General features: G+C 34.8%; 1 protein-coding gene and 1 long non-coding RNA gene across 7 annotated transcripts in view; one reads left to right on the plus strand and one right to left on the minus strand.

The window, feature by feature from the left end:
* Positions 1 to 1,099, minus strand: part of LOC117668345 (uncharacterized) — a 128,612-nt gene extending 127,513 nt beyond the window's left edge. For both annotated transcript variants that reach the window (XR_015733429.1, XR_015733430.1), the window contains exon 1: positions 977 to 1,099. This is a non-coding gene — a long non-coding RNA (uncharacterized LOC117668345). The remainder of the gene's footprint in view (positions 1 to 976) is intronic.
* Positions 1 to 22,671, plus strand: part of OXR1 (oxidation resistance 1) — a 225,029-nt gene that overhangs the window by 170,107 nt on the left and 32,251 nt on the right. For 3 of the 5 annotated variants that reach the window (XM_034422177.3, XM_034422179.3, XM_087890848.1), the window contains 6 exons: positions 7,504 to 7,586; positions 14,944 to 15,051; positions 15,861 to 15,974; positions 16,455 to 16,607; positions 19,001 to 19,182; positions 20,356 to 21,077. In XM_034422177.3, coding sequence (XP_034278068.2) covers positions 7,504 to 7,586; positions 14,944 to 15,051; positions 15,861 to 15,974; positions 16,455 to 16,607; positions 19,001 to 19,182; positions 20,356 to 21,077 — 1,362 coding nt within the window. Of the gene's footprint in view, positions 1 to 795; positions 1,455 to 7,503; positions 7,587 to 14,943; positions 15,052 to 15,860; positions 15,975 to 16,454; positions 16,608 to 19,000; positions 19,183 to 20,355; positions 21,078 to 22,671 lie in introns of those variants that run through there. The other 2 variants (XM_087890849.1, XM_034422180.3) reach the window with 2 other exon arrangements.

Genomic DNA, 22,671 nt, shown 5'->3' on the forward strand with positions numbered 1-22,671 from the left:
TTTGAGTAAGCACACATAGAATCACATTCTTAGGAAGCTGCAGTTACATAATCATGCTGAGTATAACAAAAATGTCCCTAAATATGTCAATTGAACATATTTTATTTCAGTTACCTATGCTTGCAATGTAAACTTTAGTTTACAAGATAGTGAATTTTGTGGAAGTGAGACATATACTCCGTACACTGATCTAGGATAGCTATGACTTAAAATATACTTTTATTTTATTTCAGTTATCTATGTTTGCAATGTAAGCTTTAGTTTACAAGATACTTTTAAATCGACCTGATACATCCTGATGGAAATACCTTATTTACCTTTTGGGCATGCCTTTTATTTCAGAGAGAGATGAAGTGGGGTAAAGTGCCATCTTTATTTGAGCAGTATCTTTGTTGAGGTCAAAAGCTTTCTGTCAACTCCTTCTGACTGAAGCAGTTTCCTCGAGGGAGCTTCACAGAAGGATTCCAGGTTTTACTTTTTTTTGAGATTTCCTCTGCTGCCTTACAAGCTCCCAAGATTTATTCGTGGTCTCCCATCCCTCTCTTAATCCCAGTCTTAATAGCCTGACTAGGTGGCTCAGTACTGAGCTTGTCGATCAGAAAGGTCGGCAGTTCGAATCCCTAGTACAGCTTTCCTGCGTGAGCAGGGGGGTTGGTCTAGATGACCTCCAAAGGTATCTTCCAACTCTGTTACTGTTACTAATTCCACTCCAGGCACAGTCAGAAATTCACAAGCCATAAATGCAGGGAGAGAAGACCTTCACCCCCTAAGGGGAGGGCGCGCGCGAGTGTTTGTGTGGGGTGTGTGTGTGAGAGAGAGAGAGAGAAAGGGTGAGGGTGAGCGAGAGGAGTGCAAGAGTCCTAACCTTCATCCACGCACGTGTCCAGTCACCTCCTAAGGGGAGGGCGTGTGTGTGTGTGTGAGAGAGAGAGAGAGAGAGCGTGTTGGTGAGAGAGACGCGTACAAGAGTCCTCACCTTCACCCACGCGCGTGTCCACCAGCCCTGCGGGGATCTTCGCCTGAGAAACTCGAGGGAGGCGGGCGGAGGCCTCGCCGCGCCTCCTTCCAGCCACACCCACCATAACCGCGCCGCTCGATTCCTTTCAGCGCCGGAGACCTGAGGCGGCGTCAGCCCCAACTTTTGCCTAACTTTTTTTTTTCCCCTTCTCCCCCGGCCGCGCGGCTCTCCGTTTCCGCTCCGAGCTCGGCTTCTAGTCCGCCATGAGGGTGTCGCGCACGGGCCGCGCAGCGCGGTAGTTCCCCGAACTCGTCCCTAGCTCCGGAGCACGGGTGCCCGAGCCCCCCCATGGAGTACCTCACCACCTTCACGGGCAAGAGTGGCCGCCTGCTGAGGGGCACCGCCAACCGCCTCTGGGGCGCCGTCCCCGGCGCGGGGAGCCTCCGCCAAGTCCACTTCCAGGATTCCCAACACGACGGGGCGCCCTCGCCGCCCGGTAAGGCCTCCCGCTTGGCTAGATACTTGGCCCCAGCTGGGCCGGCGGGTTTCGTGGGGAGGTGGAGGAGAGGGGTTTCCCCGGTTCTTTCGTAGCTGGTCGGTCAGAGAGAAAGAAAACGTCCGTCCCTCGTTGGGACTACACTTCCCAGAATGCGCGACCCCTAAAAAGTTGTGTATTCCAGCCTTTGGAGAAGACTGGTTGCAGGAGAAGGCGGGTTGCAGGCAGGCGCTCAAACTCTGGGCCTACCCCTCCCCTGCAGCTTTGATCAAATGTCTCTTTGGTGTATTTGGACTGGTTTCGTTCAAGACTTCGCCTGTGTGAGATTTTTATGAGGTGTTTACATAAAAGGGGGAGAAAAGAAGAGGGACCTGGAGTATGAGGAAGTGGGTTGAACTCAAGGGAGACACGCGAGTGCATATTGAAGTTTGGGACAAAACTTCAGGACACCCACACACCCCAAACCTCTTCTCTTTTTTAGTGCTGCATTTGGGTTTTTGCAGCTGGAAAGGGTTTTTTTTCAACGTCCTGCACTCCCTTTGTCTCTCCTCCTTCCCTCCACTGCTACTCTGTGGCCCATCTTCCCCAGCCGTGCCAAGATTTTCCTTGTTTAAAAGAATGGAAGTCATGGGAAGAAGGCCCAAGCCCGAGTGGGCAAAAAAACTCACCACTGGTGCTGACACCAATTTGCTTTATTTTATTTTATTTGCTAAGTAGGACAGCCTATTGCAGTGTTTCTTTAACTTTTCTTCTCTCTCTTAAAAATTATAGAAGCTTTTGTTTACATGGTCTGTATTTATCAATATTTAACAGATTGAAAATTAAAATGGACACTTTGCAGCCCTACTGCTTCTCACAATTTTTTGGTGGGATTTTAATATTGTGTATTTTTTTTTTCAAGACTAGACTAGCAGATAATTTTGATTTTGAGGCACCTTGAGAAGGTCCTGGGGCCCAGAGGAACACTTTAGAATACACTGTCCTATTGGACTATTCCTGCCAGAAAACTTTGGTAGTTTTTTTTCAGTCTTTTTCTTTGATACAGCAGGGAAAATGAATATCAGCGCTGTCCTTGAGAGATTCTCAGTGTGGGAGCTGTACATTCTGCCTCTGATTGATTCTCAGTTCTTCAGCTTCTGTCTTTTGAATTCCACTGAATAGTAATTTCTGGATCCACATATCACATCTTAGTTTATTAAACAAACCATAGTAGCCTTGTTCCTATTACTGCAGTTTACACATTACATTAACTCAAAATATGGTTCATTTATTTGATAAATTTACATAGCCTTATATGTTTGGCTCTGAGTGGTGTAGAAACACAAAACAAAATCACCAAAAAAGTAACAACAACAATAACAACAGAAATGTTAGCAAGCAGTTTAAACACATGCTGTAATCTGGTTTGTTTTGCATTACCATGATGTGTGAATGTATTATGTTTTGTTTATTATGTATATAGATTTAAATAAACTGATTCTGCTTGAATCTGGATACTGTATATAATCAACACCAAATAATAAAGATAAATGATGCATCCCAGTACATGCATATAAAACAGAAATAGAACAAACATTTTCCGAACAAAGTCTTACATAGATTTATCTGTCAACCTGATCAAAGGCTTGGAGTAAATATCCAAGTTTTTAATGCCTGACAAAATATCAGGATCATTGAGGAAATACTATTGTAGAGGGCTGGCCACATGACAGAGGAAGCATAATAACTAATAACTGTAGCTTGTAACCAATGGGCTGTATATTAGAATGGTGTAAATATGTAAATTCTAAGGTTGGGTAGGAACTTTAAATCTAGATTGAGTTATTAATTGGAACAGGCTGTTTGCTTAGGAACACTTTGCTTTTATTGAAGAAACTACAGGAGATATGCCAGTGAAGCAAGGAAGTCACTAATGCATGGGTCCAGAACTTTAGTTTCTCCTTTTGTGGTTTTGTGATTTTGTTTTGAATTAAAGTAGCTGTAATCACGTTTTCTCCTTATGGGCCACGTATTGCCTGCTTCTGTGTTTGCCTCATAACATTCTGTGTAGCCCCAGCCGTGTCTGAACAGAAAACGTCATGTGTCTGTGCAAAGCAGTGTATTCATAAAGATTTTGTATTCATAAGTTTTGTAGCTTTGGGGAAAATTACTTTTAAACAAAGGTGATACTAGGTATGTTAAAAGTTAACACAGGCTTTTTGTCCAAGTGAGTGATAATAAAATTATATAATATAAAATGTCCATGTATTATTGAATCCAATGTTACATTAGGATAGAATCTCAGGGATTATTTTCTACTATGTACTTTAGTATGTTTAAGATTAAATAAGAATAATATAAGCATAAAGTAGTTGATATATCTACAAAAGCAATTCATTTGTATAGTTTAGAATTATCCAACTATTCAAAAGTAAATTTAATGCTCTTGTATTTAAATTTTCATTTACTTTTTAAATCTATTTAAAAAAATATATTAGGATAATTTGTATATGAGGGGTGAGGGTTTCCCCCCACCCCCGGCAAAAAAAATTCATATCTAGCATGGCTATGCTTCGGTATAGATATCTTGATATGAGAATGACCTGGGATAGAATTTAACTACAGTCAACTAATTTACTCTTTAACAAGCCAGACTATTAGTGGTAAACTTTTGATTTTAGTTAAAATATTTAGTTTTCAATTAACTTCAATATTGCGTGATGAACAAACAGAAGCTTTGCTGTTATTTTTAATTTGTAGTTGGGGAAATTATCAAATTGTAGTTTTAAATCCTGTAGGGTTCTTTCTAGTCATAGTTTAAATAAATAGCCGTTTACCTAGGTTCAGATGTTACAGTAGTTGGAAAGCATGCAAATGTGAGTAGATAAATAGGTACTGCTTTGGTGGAAAGGTTACTGTGTTTCTGTATTTTCATGCTGGCTACATGATGACATGGCAGCCTTACTCAAAAGGAAGCATACCAATGAATGTATGACAGCCCCGTCCCTCCCCACCAGGACACGATCAGATCTTAAAGGGCCTTCCAAAACCCCAGGTGAATGAGGGCTTCTGGAGAGAGGGGTGTTGTTCCAGAGAATAGAGGCACTTGCTTTCTCAGTCCTACAGGGTAACGTTGTTTAATTGAGGGACCCGGAACATACCTATTCTGCTTGACTGTACTAGGCAAGGAGAAATTATTGGAGATGGACAATCCAGATAATCAGGCCCTGTGCCATCAATGGCTGGTATTCTAAATTTTATTTTATTTTCTATGATATTGTTATGCTGGTTAAAAGCTATAGTAATTATAAAAATGCTGGTTTTATAATTCCTTTGAATCTAAATGTACACTAAGAAGTTATTATTAAGCAACTAATAGTAGAAAATAAAATGCAAGATTCTTGTACAGTATTCTGGAATGCATTCTGTGCTAATGCTTTAGTTTATAGCAAATTGTTCTTATTCATTTCAGATGTTGCAATTCTTGTACAGTGTGGATTTACTTTTTAAATAAAGAAACTTAAAGAAAAAGCACATTGGTAGCATAAAAGAGGACCTAAACTTGCATTCCATTAAGTTCCATCCTGCAGTACAGGAGCTCTGGGTTTTAATTTGTTTCTTTTTATAGTGCTCTCACTACAGAGCAAATCATTTTAAAATGATATGTCTTTCAAAACAGGCTTGTTTGGTTGTGAGTCACTTCTTGCAATAAAACATTTTTTAAAAAGTGGTATAGTACAAGTTCATTATATAAGCCTAAGAACTTATTTAGATCCTGCCCATAGATTTTTCCCATTAATTGTGAAAAAATTAAAAAAAAATTAGGCAAAAACTACTCCATTGTAAAAATATAATTTAATACTTTAATTAATTAATTAATTAACAATTAATTTTGAAACATAGGCCAAATAATGGAGTTTAATTTCAGATGCATAAAAGGATAATATTTAAAATATCCTTTATTCAAGAAAATTATATAACTTAATACTGTATGCTGTATACTCAAATCTGCATACAATGTTACATTCTAATGCATTTAGAACCATGCAGCATAAATTAAGAGTCTTGTATGGAAAGAGAGATGGCATATGAAGAAGGCTGAACTTTTTTGGAGCCAACAACCATGGCAAATAAAAGGAGCTAGTGTGTGGATTGGCTTCTCGTAAACTCTCTCCAGATCAAGGAGACCCAAGGATCACCCACAAAATTGCTCTGTACAAAATCTCTCTGTGAAGAGATCATAAAATAGTAATCATAAAGAGATAATAAAATAGTGAGTTTGAGAGTTGTAGGAATCAGAGGAAAAACATCCTGCTTAAGCTGTAATTCAGAGCTTTAAAAAAAAAACTCTGGGTCACTCATTTCCTGTTACAACTGCTTTAGGAAGATGCTTGTTATTGATGTTCTAGATGTTAAGAACTTTCCAAGGGAAAAGGTTTATTACACTGGGAGAATTTCCTCCTGTCCTGAATGAAACATATTTTATGAAAGCTTCAGGGTTTTTTTTAAGCAACATTAATTTCTGGAATACAGCAAACGAGGGACTGGGATGTTGACTTTGAAAAGTTAAGGGGCTAGATAGACTTGAAAGGCTAAAATTTTATAACAATATTTATAGAGTTTGAAATTAACTATAGGAAATATTTCCATGGGAAAGTTTTGCTGATTGGAAAATAAACAGACGATAAGAACGGATTTTGAAGGCCAATTAGAGAGAACCAGTGAGAACTAAGAATTACAATTAAAAGAGAAGAAACCCATTAATATATGGAACAATACTCTTCGGTTATAAAAAAAAAAGGCTATTTGTGAACAAATCCCCAAATTATTTTCAAGATTGTCTAATATTGTAACAGAGGATACAGAAGAATAACAGATTTTATTGGATAAAACTGAAACTGATTAAATGTAGATTTGGATTTTAAAAAATGCCAAATTATAAAAGTGATATGGAAAAAGACCTAGATATGAAAATGTAAATGCTAGAATATAAGAATGATATTGAAAAAGATACCACATTGGATTTACAAATGAAACCAGCTGAGGTCTTAATAATTGAAGAGGACATACAAATAATAAACCTCAAGAATAACTGAGCCTAGAGCTGAAGAAGCTTCTTGGAGAAGAAGTGAAATGTCTTCAAAGAAAAACAAGTCCAGTTGCTTCTTGAAAAAGCACCTTTGGTACAACCATGATCTGGATGACTGATAATCTCCATAGACATCTTAGAGACTAGATCTCTTTTCCAATTTATCCACTCCAATTTTAAAGTATGGCCATTTCTATATGTAAAATTAAATATGTTCTGAGACGAGCAAATAGAAAAAAGGATTAGACTCTCCCTGTTTTCTCTTTTTAGTCTCTTTGTGCACCATTTATAAAACTCCTTTGCATTTCTTGAAGTTATGGAGTTTAGTTTCTTATAAATTGAAGAAAACTTGATCTTGAAAAAGATCAAACTTGAAATTAAGTTTGCTTAATTTTTGATCACTGACAAAATGTGAATTTCTGAACAGAGTTCACAAGTCAAACTGGTGATCCCGAATGGAGCATGCTTCCCAGCAATTCAGTGATTTACCACTTGTTAAATGTTTTTAAACGTTTAACAATAGAAAACAAAAAAAATTACTATTAAAGTGCTACGCAACTGTGTTTGAAAAACTGTAGCTAAAGTTAAGGACTCATCTCTGAAGCTGAATTTAATTTACTGCAGATGACAGGCAAGTATATGTAATGAAAATCTAATTAAATATGTTAGAGAACTGTTATAACCTTGCCCTATATTGAAAAAACTTTTCATCTAGTTTCTTGTGATTTAATAATACTTTAGAAGGCTTGCAGATATTGATAAAGCTAAGGCATTTCTAACACTAAAGTGTAATAAATTTAGAGGAATGAAGTCTGTTCTGATAGGTGCTTGTCTTAGGCTGAGCATAGACTCACTGGCTGATAGCTATTTAACTGGTGAATTACATGTCTGCAAGTGATGCTGTAGTTGGCAGTGTGTGACAATCCTGAGATGAGAAAAAGATGAGTGTAATAATGCATGCTTTGCCTCAATTTCTTTCAGATACCGGCCAGAAGAAGACTATAGACAAGAAAGATGGGAGACGCATGTCTTTTCAAAAGCCAAAAGGGACTATAGAGTATATCGTAAGTTGCTGCTTGGGTACATAATTTTCAAGATACATTGAAAATGTGTTAATGGGATTGATAAATACTATTCTGAATTTTTTCAAACATGTTGTGGAGTAATTCTGTTAAACTTTCCAGTCTTCCTGTAGATGTTATATACTAATAGTATATCACTGATTTTAAAATATATGCCTTATTGTACTTTCAGAAGACATCAATAAATCCCTTATTGCTTCTAATGCTTTTAATATTGCTAATAATCCACTGAATGTAGATTAGTATAATTTTGTCCCATTTTACCAGTGTGGTACACAAATAGTTTTGTTCTCTTATAAATTTCACCTATTGAATACATCAGGAACCAGTTCTGTTTTTTAACCATCAGTAACTGAATGCCGAGCCTGTATGTTCTTCAAATGACCCTTAAGCAGAAATATACTCAGTCTTAAATTTCTGGTTACTAAGGGAAACTAAAAGTCTGAATTAGGAAATAGTTTATTACATAATACCTATATATTTATGGTTTCTAGATACAGAATTTTCAAATTGTACCACTGTAAATTAGTTCAGTGTTTTCATTTTTAAGTAGAAAAGATTTGTTTGAAATGAAACTTAGTAAAAAGCTGGCTATTATGATTCTATTTCTATGTATGTACTGTGAGTATTTTTGTGACAGTTTAAACAGAACTACTTACTCTAAAGTTCTATTGCTCTTTTGCTTTCCATTGCTGAATTTCAGAGATACTGATGAGTATATAACCATAAAATGTAATTAGGAAGTGAATTGGTTCCTTCACTTTAAATGAATTACTTGCATAAACAATCTGATACAGAGTGGTATGAGCTATCACGCTTTTGCATTTCTACAAAATTGCTTTGAATGACTTGTGTATTAAACTACACAAGCAGAGCTTTTGTATCAATATTACAGTGTAATTCTATATAATGTGTGTGTTAGTAAAGTTATATTCAGAGTGCATACTACAAAAAATTACTTTTGCAAGCAATTGAAAATAATGTTGCTAAGACTTGCTATTGCTAGATTCATTAGCCTTAAAGTGTTTGTATTAGAGTATTAAAGAGATTGGAAATGTTTCACTTAGTTTTTCTACTTCTATCTCAAAATAACTAATAACTTGTCGTTATTACATAGTGTATTCAATTTGCTTATTGTTCGTTACATATTTGTGACCTGATTTGTTTGGATTTCTATTTTATTTTATTCCCAATTCCCAATAATTCTCAAATTATTAACATAAATTTGGCAATATAAAATGTATAAAAATTTCTTCCATGTATTTATTCCTTCTCATGAAAAAGCCTGTTTGCATATAAGATTAAGTTCTTAGAAATCCTCCCTGATAAATGCATGCAATACTTGGAAATCTTACTTTTTTGTTAAATTGTGTATAATATTTTCCTTTGGAAAAATTTATTTGAAAATATTAGAAAAGAGGAAACAACTTTTTGGAAAAAATGCTGTAGATGATACATAATAATGTACTCCTCCAATCCTGAAAAATTCTGGTTTGTTCACTCCAAAAATAGAATATATTTCCTGTGGTAAGCATTGTGATTAACTTGATGAACTGCTTTAAATAATTGCTAATCACAATTATAATTGTTTATAAAAAGTAAGACACATCAGTATTCTGGTTCTTAGAAACTTGAGCGATGATCAGACTTTTAATCTATCCTTTTTTAAAAATTTTGTTGAGGGTCTATGAAAAATGTATAATATGGTAGGATTTTATCCACTATTCATTAATATATTCATAAATCATAGGATTTAGAAAAACAGTACATGCCAGTCTGTGGTAGAAAGAAGTACTGAATAATAAAATCCAAAATATGTTGCAGTCCTACTTCCATGTGAGTTTAAATTTCAGTTTATTTTAAGTTTCTTATATAGAAATATAGTAGAGCTTATAGATACATAACTAATCAAATGACCCTAAATATGGCTTTATCTGTGGAAAGCTTATGATGTTGGAAATGTATGCACTTCATGTGGGAGGGAGCATACTGCATCCCTTTTGCCTTTCAGCTCCAATCCAGGAGCCCTCAAGCAGTCGCATTGACGATAAACCATTTTATACCAAATTTATGTTTCGCTGATAAAGAAATAAAGGGAGACTAGTATAGATCTATTTCAAGCTATTTAGCTCTCATCAGCTAGCCATACCCTTACTTGGATTCAAACTTGGGCTGCCTACATGTTACGCATTTGTATTCCATGCAGGCAGCCCAAGTTCGAATCCAAGTAAGGGTATGGCTAGATCTATACTAGTCCCCCTTAATTTCATACATATATATATATATATATATATATATATATATATATATATATATATATATATATATATTTTAATTCATAGGTTTAAATGTATGATATTTTTGTAATCAGGGTTTTTTCCTATGTAGATAAAGTTGTTAAATGGCCATGGTGGGATGAAATCTCCAATCATCACTTTCAGGCCTGTCAGACATTTTGTGTTGTTTATTCTGAGACTTATGGGAGACTGGGATAGCACTATTTCGGGGTTTTTTTGAACCTCTTCAGCCAGCCATATCCATATTTTATGACTCCTCCCTGTAAAGGTCAAATATTTATACTTTTTAATTCATAGGTTTAAATGTGTGATATTTTTGTAATCAGGGTTTTTTCCTATGTAAATAAAGTTGTTAAATTAGAAAAAACCCTGATTACAAAAATATCATACATTTAAACCTATGAATTAAAAAGTATAAATATTTGACCTTTACAGGGAGGAGTCATAAAATATGGGTGTGGCTGGCTGAATCACATTATATGGAATGGAATGGAATGGAATGGAATGGAATGGAATGGAATGGAGTGGAATGGAAATAGAATAGAATAGAATAGAATAGAATAGAATAGAATAGAATAGAATAGAATAGAATAGAATAGAATAGAATAGAATAGAATAGAATAGAATTCTTTATTCTAAATTAAGAATTCTAAAGAATTCTTTATTGGCCGACTGTGGACACACAAGGAATTTGTCTTGGTGCATATGCTCTCAGTGTACATAAAAGAAAAGATACATTTGTCAAGATACATTTGACTATCATAATGATAGTCATAGGGTACAAATAAGCATTCAAATCATATTAGGAAACAGTCAATATAAATCGTAAGGATACCAGCAACAAGGTTACAGTCATACAGTCATAAGTGGGAGGAGATGGGTGATAGGAATGATGACAAGATTAATAGTTGTACGGACTTAGTAAATAGTTTGACAGTGTTGAGGAAATTATTTGTTTAGCCGAATGATGGCATTCGGGAAAAAATTGTTCTTGTGTCTAGTTCTTCTGGTGTGCGTTTTGACGGTAGGAGTTGAAACAGTTTATGTCCAGGATGTGAGGGGTCTGTAAATATTTTCATAGCCCTCTTTTTGACTTGAGCAGTATACAGGTCCTCAATGGAAGGCAGGTTGGTAGTAATTGTTTTTTCTGCAGTTCTAATTATCCTCTGAAGTCTGTGTCTGTCTTGTTGGGTTGCAGAACCAAACTGGACAGTTATAGAGGTGCAGATGACAGACTCAATAATTCCTCTGTAGAACTCTATCAGCAGCTCTTTGGGCAGTAGTTGTTGGCAGTCATGCCTTGGTAATTAACTGAATCTTGGCCAGGTTTCAATAATTAAAAAAATAAGTATTTATCTTGTGTTATCATTATGTACGTTGACCATAACGATGTGACAAGAAGATAAATGTCTACTCTTCCCCTGCTCCATCTGAAAATATGAGACAACGCATACAATATTCAGAAACTCAACTCTATTACTTAGGGAATTATAAGGCAATAGAACTTTGAATTCGGCTTAGAAATGAACAGAGAACATGAGTCCATACTTGATTCTCCCTTGACAAAGTGGTTCAAGGAGTAATCTTGACACTTCGTTTGTGGAGTTATTATACAGTGAGCTTTTGATTTCTTGTAGTAAATAAATATCGACTTGTTATCTAATGGTCAGACTCATTTTAATAAATATCATATTTATCTGAACAGATATGAAGTATTTAAGTAATTTGTATCCTTGTACCAAAGTTGCAGATTTCAGAGTACACATATGCAAAATGGTCTGTAATTCATTTTGCAGGAGATTTAAATAATGTTGTCCATTTATAGGTATAAAATTCTATTTGAAGCAAGCTGTTGCATTAATTTCTAAAGCCAGAACCATCTATATATTAAGCCTCAGTTTTGTTCAAATTCAGTTTAAATTTATTATCTTTTTCTACTCAAAATTAAGTCTAGTTAGTGATTTTTTGCTTGTAGAACCTTACTTGGTAAAAATGACAAGGAGAAATAGAGCTGGGTACCATCCCGATGATCTTTGGCAGTGGCTTCAAGTATATTGTGAATAGGCACTCTGCTGCCCTTTCTAAGTTGCTCTCATATTTCCATACACTACATTCAAGCTAATAGAGGTCAAGGACATCGTAGAATATTGGAATTGTGCAGAATACAATGGCACAGCTTCTATGAGGTTCAGAATAATTTTATAGTTTCACGTCTTGGAAACAGTCCTAATTTTAGGAAGTGAAGTACCATTTTTCTGCATCTTCAACCACATAGTTGGTCTAGCAATACACTATGTTTGATGGGAAATATTGTATCTGAGTAGCCTAAGGTACCTCCTATCTTTGCCCTTTTGACTGCCCATCTATCCATTGCTGCTGGCCCAATCCTGCCTGCCATTGCTGCCCCCATTGCACCACACATCATTACTGTACCAGCGGAGGTCTTCTTTCATGCCGGTGCTGCTGGGGCTTTCTAGGCCCTCCCTTTGTGCTATTCCCAGATGCAAAAGAATAATCTGGCTAGAAAAGTCCTTCTTTCACAATGGCACAGTCAGGACAGTTTCTCATACTGGTCTTCTTTCACAAAAGAAGGCCCTGGGCATGGAATGGAGGTCCTGGATGGGGCCAGAAATTGATATATGGCCCAGCTGCACTTGCCTGAAAAAAGACAGTGTGAAAGAAGGCCCTGCCCAATACAGTAGTGGCACGCATTGTGGGGGGGCAGATCAGGCAGTGGGGGCACAGGAGACAATGGGTAAGCAGTCAGCAAAAAAAGCAGTTGTAAATGCCAGTGAAATTCTGTTCATGTGATTGCAGGGAGATTGCAACAGGCAGAACTTTGAGGACTGGTTTTAAGTCCTTTCATTCAGTTCTTAGTAACTAGTTAATAGTCTCTGAACAAATGTTAAGCAAGGCCAGCCTATTTACTGTTTCCTGTTTCAATAACAGTTTATAATAATACAATATACAATAAACTGTTTCAGTTTAGAAAACCTAGCAATTTAGCAATTAGATTGCTGGAAAAGTATAAAAAGACTGTGTGTGTGAGTATCCATTATTTTAGATCCCTTTGGGTAAAGTATCTGGTTGATACTTTGCATGAAACAGTAAAAATAAAGATAGCCTTTATTTAAACTAGGCTTACTTTAGGCAGGGGAAAATGGGAGAATAATTTTAGAGGCAGACATAAAGATGACCATATTTGGATGATGATAATACATATTAGCTATATATTTCCTATCACATAGGGATATTATTTTTCAATGTGGTAAAAATCTGTACCAATTATTTATTTGGCTTTTATGGTGCTCTAATTATTGTAAAGTCATTACCTACCCTTCAGTATTTTGTAAATGTGGTTTACAGAAGGTTTATGAAATACAGCTATTAAAAAAGTACCAGTTGGCCCCTTATTTACTTAAAATATTCATTTTAAACTGCAAAAATATAGATTGCAGTTATTTCAAAGTAAAAGTATCAGTGCTTTAATGATACTGATAAGAAAAATATATGTTAGCAATAACTAAAGATATTCAATTTCCTCTTATTATGACGAGTGTATTGCTGGATAGTAGTATTAGGTCAGTTTTGCTGCTTGTTTTTAATTAAAGAAATTGTATAGCAATAGCACTTAGACTTATATACTGCTTCACAGTGCTTTTACAGCCCTCTCTAAGTAGTTTACAGAGTCAACATGTTGCCCCCAACAATCTGGGTCCTCATTTTATCCACCGGGCTCATCCATCAGAAGGATGGAAGGATGAGTCAGCCTTGAGCCTGGTGAGATTTGAACTGCCAAATTGCAGGCAGCCAGCACGCACCAGAAATAGCGTATAGTACTGCACTCTAACCATTGTGCCAGCCTGGCTCATATTCACGACAATATTATAAACACAATATTTTTTTAAAAAAGCTAAAAAAATACATGGATATAAAATGCTTTGCCCTTTTAGGCAACTAAAATCTAAAATTTGTAAATCACAATTGCTTTCTATTAAGTGTAGTTGACTTTCATTTGATATTTGTTATATTTTATATTTTGTCATTTCTGTCAGGTGAGTTATGTTCTTTTGTTTTGTTTTTCAAAATGAATTCTGTCATGTTATGGGAACTGACCAAAATTCCTCAAGCATTGTAACGGAAACAATAATTTCCATTGTTTCAGACTGATGTCTGTTTTCAGGAAGCACCGTGTTGGCCATTGTCCACATCATTCATTTTTAAAAGACTGGCTTGATTGGGGTTTACAATAAGCAAAACTTTAGTGTCTCAATGAGTCAGCAGCAAATGTTTCAAAAGTTTTGATATCTATTTGACAGATAGTTGTCTTTCAGCTTTTCCTTAGTGTATGTTGAATCTAATTAAAAATCTTCAGTGCACATTAAAAACTAACATTGTTTTGATTTTTTTTATTAGAAATAAATCAGAAATAGTTTATGGAGCTTGGGACATGGAATCACCAGATAAATTATTCATTTTTAATGAACTGGTGTTGCTGTTGGAGAGTAAACTTTTATTTTAATCTAAACTAATCACATTTTATAATGATTAGTGTTTTGTCCTACCCCCTGCTCCTTTCTTTCTTTGGAATACCAGGTAATCCCCATTTTATGGTTATAACAATTTGTATGTCAAATCAGAAACATCAGCTTTTTATTTAGCTTTCTCAGTATAGCAGCTAATAAAATATTTAAAATTTGAGAAAACTGCATGCTGCTGATTAATTTTTAGAACAGCTTATTTTTTAAAACAATTCTATTAGAATTGGTTCTTAAGTAACTTTTAAATTGTTCAAATAAAATTGTAGGCATCTCAAATATTTGGTTAGTCTTTTTAACTTTGAAATTTATTCAACTCCAGATTATTCAGAGCAAGTGAATTATTGTTTTACTGTATTTCAATTCTACTAATAAAATGTAGGCCGGTACATTTTTCTTGGCTGCCATTTTCTTCTAAAAATACACAATATAGTGCTAGACTTTCAAGAATGTAGGGAAGACTTGGCTACATATCACTTAATTGCATTTCTGTTCTCTAAACAGGTGGAGTCAAAAGATTCTTTGAATACTGTGGCCTTGAAGTTTGATACTACGCCTAATGAATTGGTGCAGTTAAACAAGCTGTTTTCCAGAGCAGTTGTTCCTGGACAGGTATTGTTTATTACATAAGTACAGTAAAAATATGAGTAATTAATGGTTTATTGAACATTATATGCATTCCTTCCTTTGGCGATGGCTGCCTTGTGACATTAGTGGATCAGGAAAAAGGGGTAAGCAAAGAACTTGCTGGCTTGGTACTATCAAAGCTGATACAAAGATGAACATCCAACAACTGAAAGAAACTGTGATTGACAGGGTAGCATGGAGAACACTTGCCTATAAAGTCACCAAGAGTCGGACGTGACTGAATGGTTAAAACTAACTAATTAATAAACTCCAGATCCATTTTGAAAGTTTAAATAGAAAAGAATCATGGTTCTAGCAGGTTATCTTAAGTAACAGTAATAAAAGAATAAGGACCTACATTTATCGTTAACATTTTTCAAAGTTTATTAAAAAAATATTTCTATACAAATTCTGAAAAAGGGAAATAAAGTCTTCGTTGGAGTCAACATAACATGAATGAAATTCATATCACATATAAATGTGGATATGAAATGTGGGTATGAAATCCTAAGCAAACTCTGAAAAGTTAATTAAAGATAAGCAAAATAAAATATGTATTATTCACAAGGCATTTCATGAAATATCAGATAATGTATAAATAATTTCTGTACTATTTCTAAATGCCTACTGATTTATTGAAAAACCAATTTTTGATCACAATATTAAAGTTTGCAGTTTTCATAAGACATTTATGCAGACATGTCTTTTTGAATCAATTGCAAATAATGATTTAATTTTAAATTAATAATATGTGCATCTGTTAAATCAGATTTAATCAAAATGTGTTTTTATAGGTTTTATATGTTCCTGATCCAGAATATCTTTCCAGTGTGGAGAGTTCCCCCTCACTTAGTCCTGAAAGTCCTTTGTCACCTACATCTTCAGAAGCCGAGGCTGAGAAGACAGCTGTAAGTGTGTGTGTGTGTGTGTGCCTACACACATCTGGAATATTTTTCCTGAAGGGCGCATTCCTAAAGAGTAGTCAAATTGTAGTATGCAGGTTTCATTAATCTGATCAGAACTGAGGCAAACTGATCTAAAAATCTATTTCTGTTTTCAAATAGTTTGAAAGGTTGATGTGGATGTTAACATTGGACAGCAGTGTTGTTACCTTGAATGTTAATATCTTTAATATTAAATAAAACTATAATAGATATTTTTCTACATTGCTTTGTGAAATACTGTAGACCTTGCATATATCAGCTTGTGATTTAATGTTATTTGTATAATTCATTTCTAACACATATGGTGATGTTTTAAAATGACTCATTTTTATCATTGACTTTTTTGAACTTCTCTGTTATACTACAAGGGTTTGGCAACGTTAAGTTACATTTATAAAACACATCCTATTTTTGGTTCCATCACTGCAGTTTTTGTTTCTCTAGGATTCAGATGGGGCACAAAAGAAAGAAACAACAGCCATACCAGCACATCCATGTGTTCGGCCTACAAGGGTTGTGTCATCCACATCCGAAGAGGAGGAAGCTTTCACAGAAAAATTTCTCAAGATCAATTGTAAATACATTACTAGTAATAAGGTACAGAATGATATGTTTCTTATATAAAATAATGTGTTGCCTAAATTATTTGAGAATTTTCCTTTTATTAGTATAGAAGAATTTTGGTCATTAATTGATATTAGCTATAAATAGAGGTTAGCCATACAACTTTATCAAAGCTATACATTACCATGCCACATTCATCCACTTTGTCACAGTAATGATGGCAATATCGAATGAAAAAAAGTAGCAACTGAGTTGAAAGATGCAACAGAAGATACACATAGATTTTTATTGACTATGTGGACCATTGAGTTCTGTCATCTTTTTATAAATATCATCTTTTTAAGGATGCTTGCATATATGCTTCCCCAACCTTAATATTTAAACTGTCTTTTCCGTTCTCAGACAATAGGAAAGGATATACTTGTGCTATCTTACAAATGTTATAAAATTCTAAGCCAGTTATGCTATAGAAACATTAATTCACTTCAGGCATTGAAATTTAATAGACATGGCCCAAACCAAGCAAGTTTTCCATTTAAAATTACCATGTATATTGGAGAAGAGGATATTCTCTGAATTTAAGATGATCTCCCCAAAAGGAAGACAAAACAGAAAATAAAGACTTCACCTTATAGTGTCTAACTTTGTCTCCTTGTCAATTTATTATTAGCAATTCCAGAAGAATCTAATGTCTTCCTTAGAAAATGTGTGCATAGGTTTTATTGTGTCTCTGTGCGTATAACTTGCAGAAGTCACATTCCCCTCACAAAAAAATGTGGCACTATTAGGATAAGGGGGAAAAAAGTACTGTATAAACTCTTAAGTGCCTCTTAAAAAGATACTCCAGTTAATTAATTAATTTTCCATCTGCATTTATTCAAGATTCTCACATACAAATAACTCTTGCAGAGAACTACTCAAAATTGCATTCACATTCACTTTCCTCCTTTCAGCAAGGAAAGACAATAAAGACAAGAAATGTGATAGAAACTAAGTAGTGGAAATGCTGCTATTTTTGAGAATACCTTTTCTTACCCAATACGAAAACCTGCTGCTGCTGCTGCTGCTTAAAACAGGAATGACTAAGTGGCTGAAATGTGGGTTTTTCCTTCCCTCTCTTGTTTCCGCCTTTCATTTGCCTGTATCAATTTCGCTTCCTCTTTTTTTTGTCCTTTCCTTCCTTTGACCTAAGGACTCAACAACACACAAAATATTTTTCTCTCTAGATTTTCCTCATGACAGTAAAAGCATAAAGTAAAAACATATATCAATTCTCCAATCTGTACTAGATATAACTCGATCCATATCCTGCCTTTGTGCCTCTTTTTCCTTCCTCTGACACTTTCTATGGTAAACTGAATAAAAGTCAAGAGTTTTAACATAATTTTCCAAAATAAATACTTCTGAATATCTGCAAGCCTAAAGGAGAAAAAACCAAATTGATCTTATAAGCAAATGATAATTGGTTTTATTTATGTGTTTGATTCTTAATTTCATTATATATACATATACATATACAGACAGACAGACAGACAGACAGATAGATAGATAGATATAATATTATATTTAGGAATGATATTCTTGAAATATTTCTTTCTGGGCTGCTACATAGGCTTCAGTCTATTTAGGTGTGTGTGTGTGTGTGTGTGTGTGTGTGTGTGTGAGTGAGTGAGAGAGAGAGAGATAGAGAGAGAGAGAGAGAGAGAGAGAGAGAGAGAGATTGAAATTCCCAAACTTATTTATTATGTATTTGTTAAATCTACCTTTACTGTCGTATACATAATATACATCTCAAACAGTATATATAGCACCTCTTTCTGCTTCTTCAGAGCTGTATAACCCTTTCAAATGCAAGCAATTCATATCTGAAGAAATGCACAGGAATCTTTCCTTTTTAGGGACAGCATCTTGAAAAAAAATAGGTTTTTATATTGATAACTTCATAACCACAATTTCATAAAATATTGGAAATATGTAACGTGATATCATTTGTGGCATGATTTATAAATTACTGCTTTTTAAAAAATGTTTTATATTATGTGAAAATATAACTGCTGAAATGTTAAGTTTATACTAAGATTCATTAAAGACAGTTCTAGTCAATTAAACAATTTAAATACAAAATTATCTTACAGTACCATTTTACAATATTTCTGAATTATGGCTAAAACTTCCTTTTTCACAGCAATAACTTCTATATATTGGTATAATGTTAACTAGGCAAAACTGTTTTTCCTCAAATATTATATTTCTCAGGAATTTACAATTTTTCAGTGGTTTATAAGAAAGCTGAATGTGTTTGTTAGACTTTAACAGAAATACTCAGTATTCATTAAGTAATGAAGTGATGAGATCACTTCTAGACATAATTTGAAAAGATTTGGTTTATTTTTGCACGAAGTTTGATTATTTTCTCCTTATCTTAGGGAACTGTCACCGGTGTGCTCCTAGTGACACCAAACAATATAATGTTCGATCCACATAAAACAGATCCATTGGTTCAACAAAATGGCTGTGAAGAATATGGCATCATGTGTCCAATGGAAGAAGTGATGTCAGCTGCTATGTATAAAGATGCAGATGGCAAAATAAAGGATTCGTTACCCATGTAAGATAGATTAGTGTATGTATGTGTACACATCTCTATCTCTCTGTGTGGAAGTCAAATGAAAAAAAATTGCATTTGCATTTGCATGGCAGCTGTATTAGTTACATTAATCATCAAATCACCCTATGTTGCCTTCTTGAGGCAAAAGAAAACCCCACCCCACTGTTTTTATGGACTTTTGGGACAAAGAGGTTTGGAATCACTACTTATACCATAGCTTTTAAAGTTAGCACAATTTTGCTTTCTATCCAAAAGCATTAAAAACCAGTGTTTATGAGGGGATTACTAGTCATTGAATCTAAATTAATATTTCATTTTATTTTTAGAAAGTTATTTAGATATGTTTTCTGATTTGACATGTTACCAGATTCTCATATTATCTACATGGATTTGTGACCAGCTTCATTAATCACTTTAAATAAAATATTGGTTGTTTTTGTGACACAATAATTATGTATAAGTAGGACTTTGTTTTATTGATTTAGCATGAAATTCTCCATGCAAATTCTTCTCCATAGAATGTGCCCCAAATAATGGTTTCTTTAAAAGCCTGTAAATACAAAAATAAAATTTGGAAAATAAACCTGCAGAAGTTAAATTATCTACAGCTACTACAACAAGAATGAGGAATTTTGTCCCTCATAAGGTAGCTCAACGAGTTACCTATGTTTGAATATAAGACTATTCTATAAAAGAAAAAAATCCTTTCTTGAGCTAAAGGTGGGCTAGAAATTAAGCTTTCTCCATTGTACCCCACACATTATGGAATACAATGCCCATAGAGGTGTGTCTGGCTCTCTCTTTTCTAACATTCAAGATTTTAAAAACCATCCTTTTTAAATAGGCTTATGGTACCTAGCTATTTTAAGTGCCATCCTGTTTATTTGTATTCGTGTTTTATGTATTTATTAAACACAACTGGGATATATCTTTATTTTATTGTACACCACTCAGGCTCATAGAATTAGTATTATAGACACTTTTGCAATGAATAAATCTTGTCCACTGCTAATGGGTGGGAGGTGGGGGGGTGTTCTCTACAGAGATATGTTGTATAACTGCTTAACGAATAATTAACAAACTGGTTCTATTAAAGTGATCCCAGTTTTAAAAAAAAGTTATGTGCATTTTGTTTTCTCAGGTTATAACACAGAGGTCTTCTTTACTTTTTAGTGATGTAGGTCAGTTATCTGTAAAAGATCTCTGCCACTTCAAGAAAATTACCAGAAGTAATACTGATGAAATGGAATTAAGAATGAGAGATACAGGAAATGATAGTGCCAGTACTGCTCCAAGGAGTACAGAAGAATCTCTATCAGAAGATGTTTTCACTGAGTCGGAACTGTCTCCTATACGGGAAGAGCTTCTGGATGATCTTCGACAAGACAAATCTTCTGGAGCTTCATCTGAATCGGTCCAGACAGTAAACCACACTGGTGGAGAACACGTAAAGGATATTTCAGACTCTGTTAATAATATTGGGGATGTAAACTCCAGTGGAGAACAGCCTTTGAATGATGGCAGTACTTCTGTTAAAGATACTGTGGACTCAAAAGCAGCGGAGAAAGCAATAAAAGAAGTTCAGAATATTGTAGAAGGATCTATTTCTGATGCTGAAGCACAACATGGAACATGTCAGGAACCTGTAGAAGGAAATGTACCAGAGGGTGAGCAGCATTTGGATTCTGAAAAAACTGATTCTCAAAAAGAGGCCACAAATGAAGGGGAAACTGTGAAACTGCCAACTCAAGAGTCTGAGACAGATACAGAGATGCTGCGGAAGCTTTGGAAGACCCATACTATGCAACAAACCAAACAGCAACGGGATACCATCCACCAGGAAGTGCATAAAGAAATGAAACACAAAATGGCAACAGTAGATGGAACTATAGAAGGTAAGAGTTTAAAGTTAATATAGTATAACCATAAAATTCCTCAATAAATCTTAATTATTCTTTGTGCACATGGTTGGAAAAAATATTGTTACATTTCCAATTTTATTGTAATCAAAATGCATATGGGATAGTGCAAAATGTACTATTTCTGAAGGATCTGATTTCTGTGAGAGAAAGCAAAAGACGGCCAGTGTTAACTTTTAGCACCATTTTTCTACCACTGTATTGTGAAGGGTCTTGTCACTCTTGATAATCCACAAGAATCATTATAAATCATCATCTTCCATCAATTCAGAATCCAATCTGGGTTGGTCCTGGTGACCTGGCTGGCTAACCAACTGGTATAAACAATAAAAACAGGTTATACAAAAAAATATAAAAACCATCAGTAATCAGTTTAAAAATACAGAATCATAATCAGCTGCAGACTTCATTTACGTTAGCTCAGTGCAGCCATTGGAAGAACTCCCCATCGTTGCTGGAGCAAGCATGGTGGCAGAGCCATGCGTTCAAGGCCTTCCTAGAGGCTTAGGGGACAAATCTAAGATCAGGGAGGGATAATGTTCCACAGGGCAGTCCCCATGACAGCAAAGAGTCTCTTCTTGGAACCCACCATCTCTTTTGTAGATTTGACACGTAACATGGCTCTCCTGGTTCTGGATGTTTTTTTGATATTCGCTGCTTCTGTTATCTTCCTTGCTACAACCCTTGCCTGACATTCCATCATCACACTTATAAAATATGTCAGTTTCTGCTTGCTTCTGCTTGTTAATCCTTGCTTCTTATTTTTCCAGAACTTATTGGTGGTTCTTGAAGTCCATGGTATTCTTAGTAACCTGTCTCTATATCCATAATTCAAAAAATTTCCCTTCTATGTCTTGGTCATTTTCAGTACCCAGTTTTCCAACTATTTCTCCATTATTAGTGGCAAAATCATAGCTTTAACTATTTGGTATCTATTGTCAGAAACATCTTTATTTTTGAATTATGTACACATTCAAAATTTTTGAATTGTGTATAAATTTTGCACAAACTTTAAATGAATTAAAAGAGTCTAAATTATTAGAGTAAATTAGAGGTAAATAGAGGATAGGAATCCTTTTCATTCCAATCTCATTGCCCTCCATATTTTGAACCACTTTTCCCCCCAAACTTAATGTCTTTTTGTCTGGGTACCCCAAACTTAATTTCTTAAAGTAGTTTGTTGTTTATGATAAAGGTTCCTCAAAAGAATAATCATATGTACTGGCATGCCTTTCAGACTTAATCTTTAACCATAATATATATATTATTTTACATAATTTATACAAAGATTATGCTGTATAAATAAAGCAAAGGTATATGTTAAGTTCTCTTGTTCTCTCCATTAATCATGTTACATTTCTAGTTCATGTAACACTTACTTGTATTGTTGACAAAGAGCTGTTAGCACTTTAACTGCCTCTTATGCCATTAAAGTGTTTAATGGATGTTTCATCTGGGCCTGGTATTTTTGATTGCTGGTTTATTGCCTCCCATAACTTACTTTGCAGTGTGACTGTTTCTGAATATGCCGTATTGTTTTTACAAATGTTTCTGTTTTTTAGTGCCAATT

Source organism: Pantherophis guttatus, chromosome 3, assembly GCF_059756535.1.
Source record: "Pantherophis guttatus breed Tessera chromosome 3, ASM5975653v1, whole genome shotgun sequence".
Classification (NCBI taxonomy): domain Eukaryota; kingdom Metazoa; phylum Chordata; class Lepidosauria; order Squamata; family Colubridae; genus Pantherophis; species Pantherophis guttatus.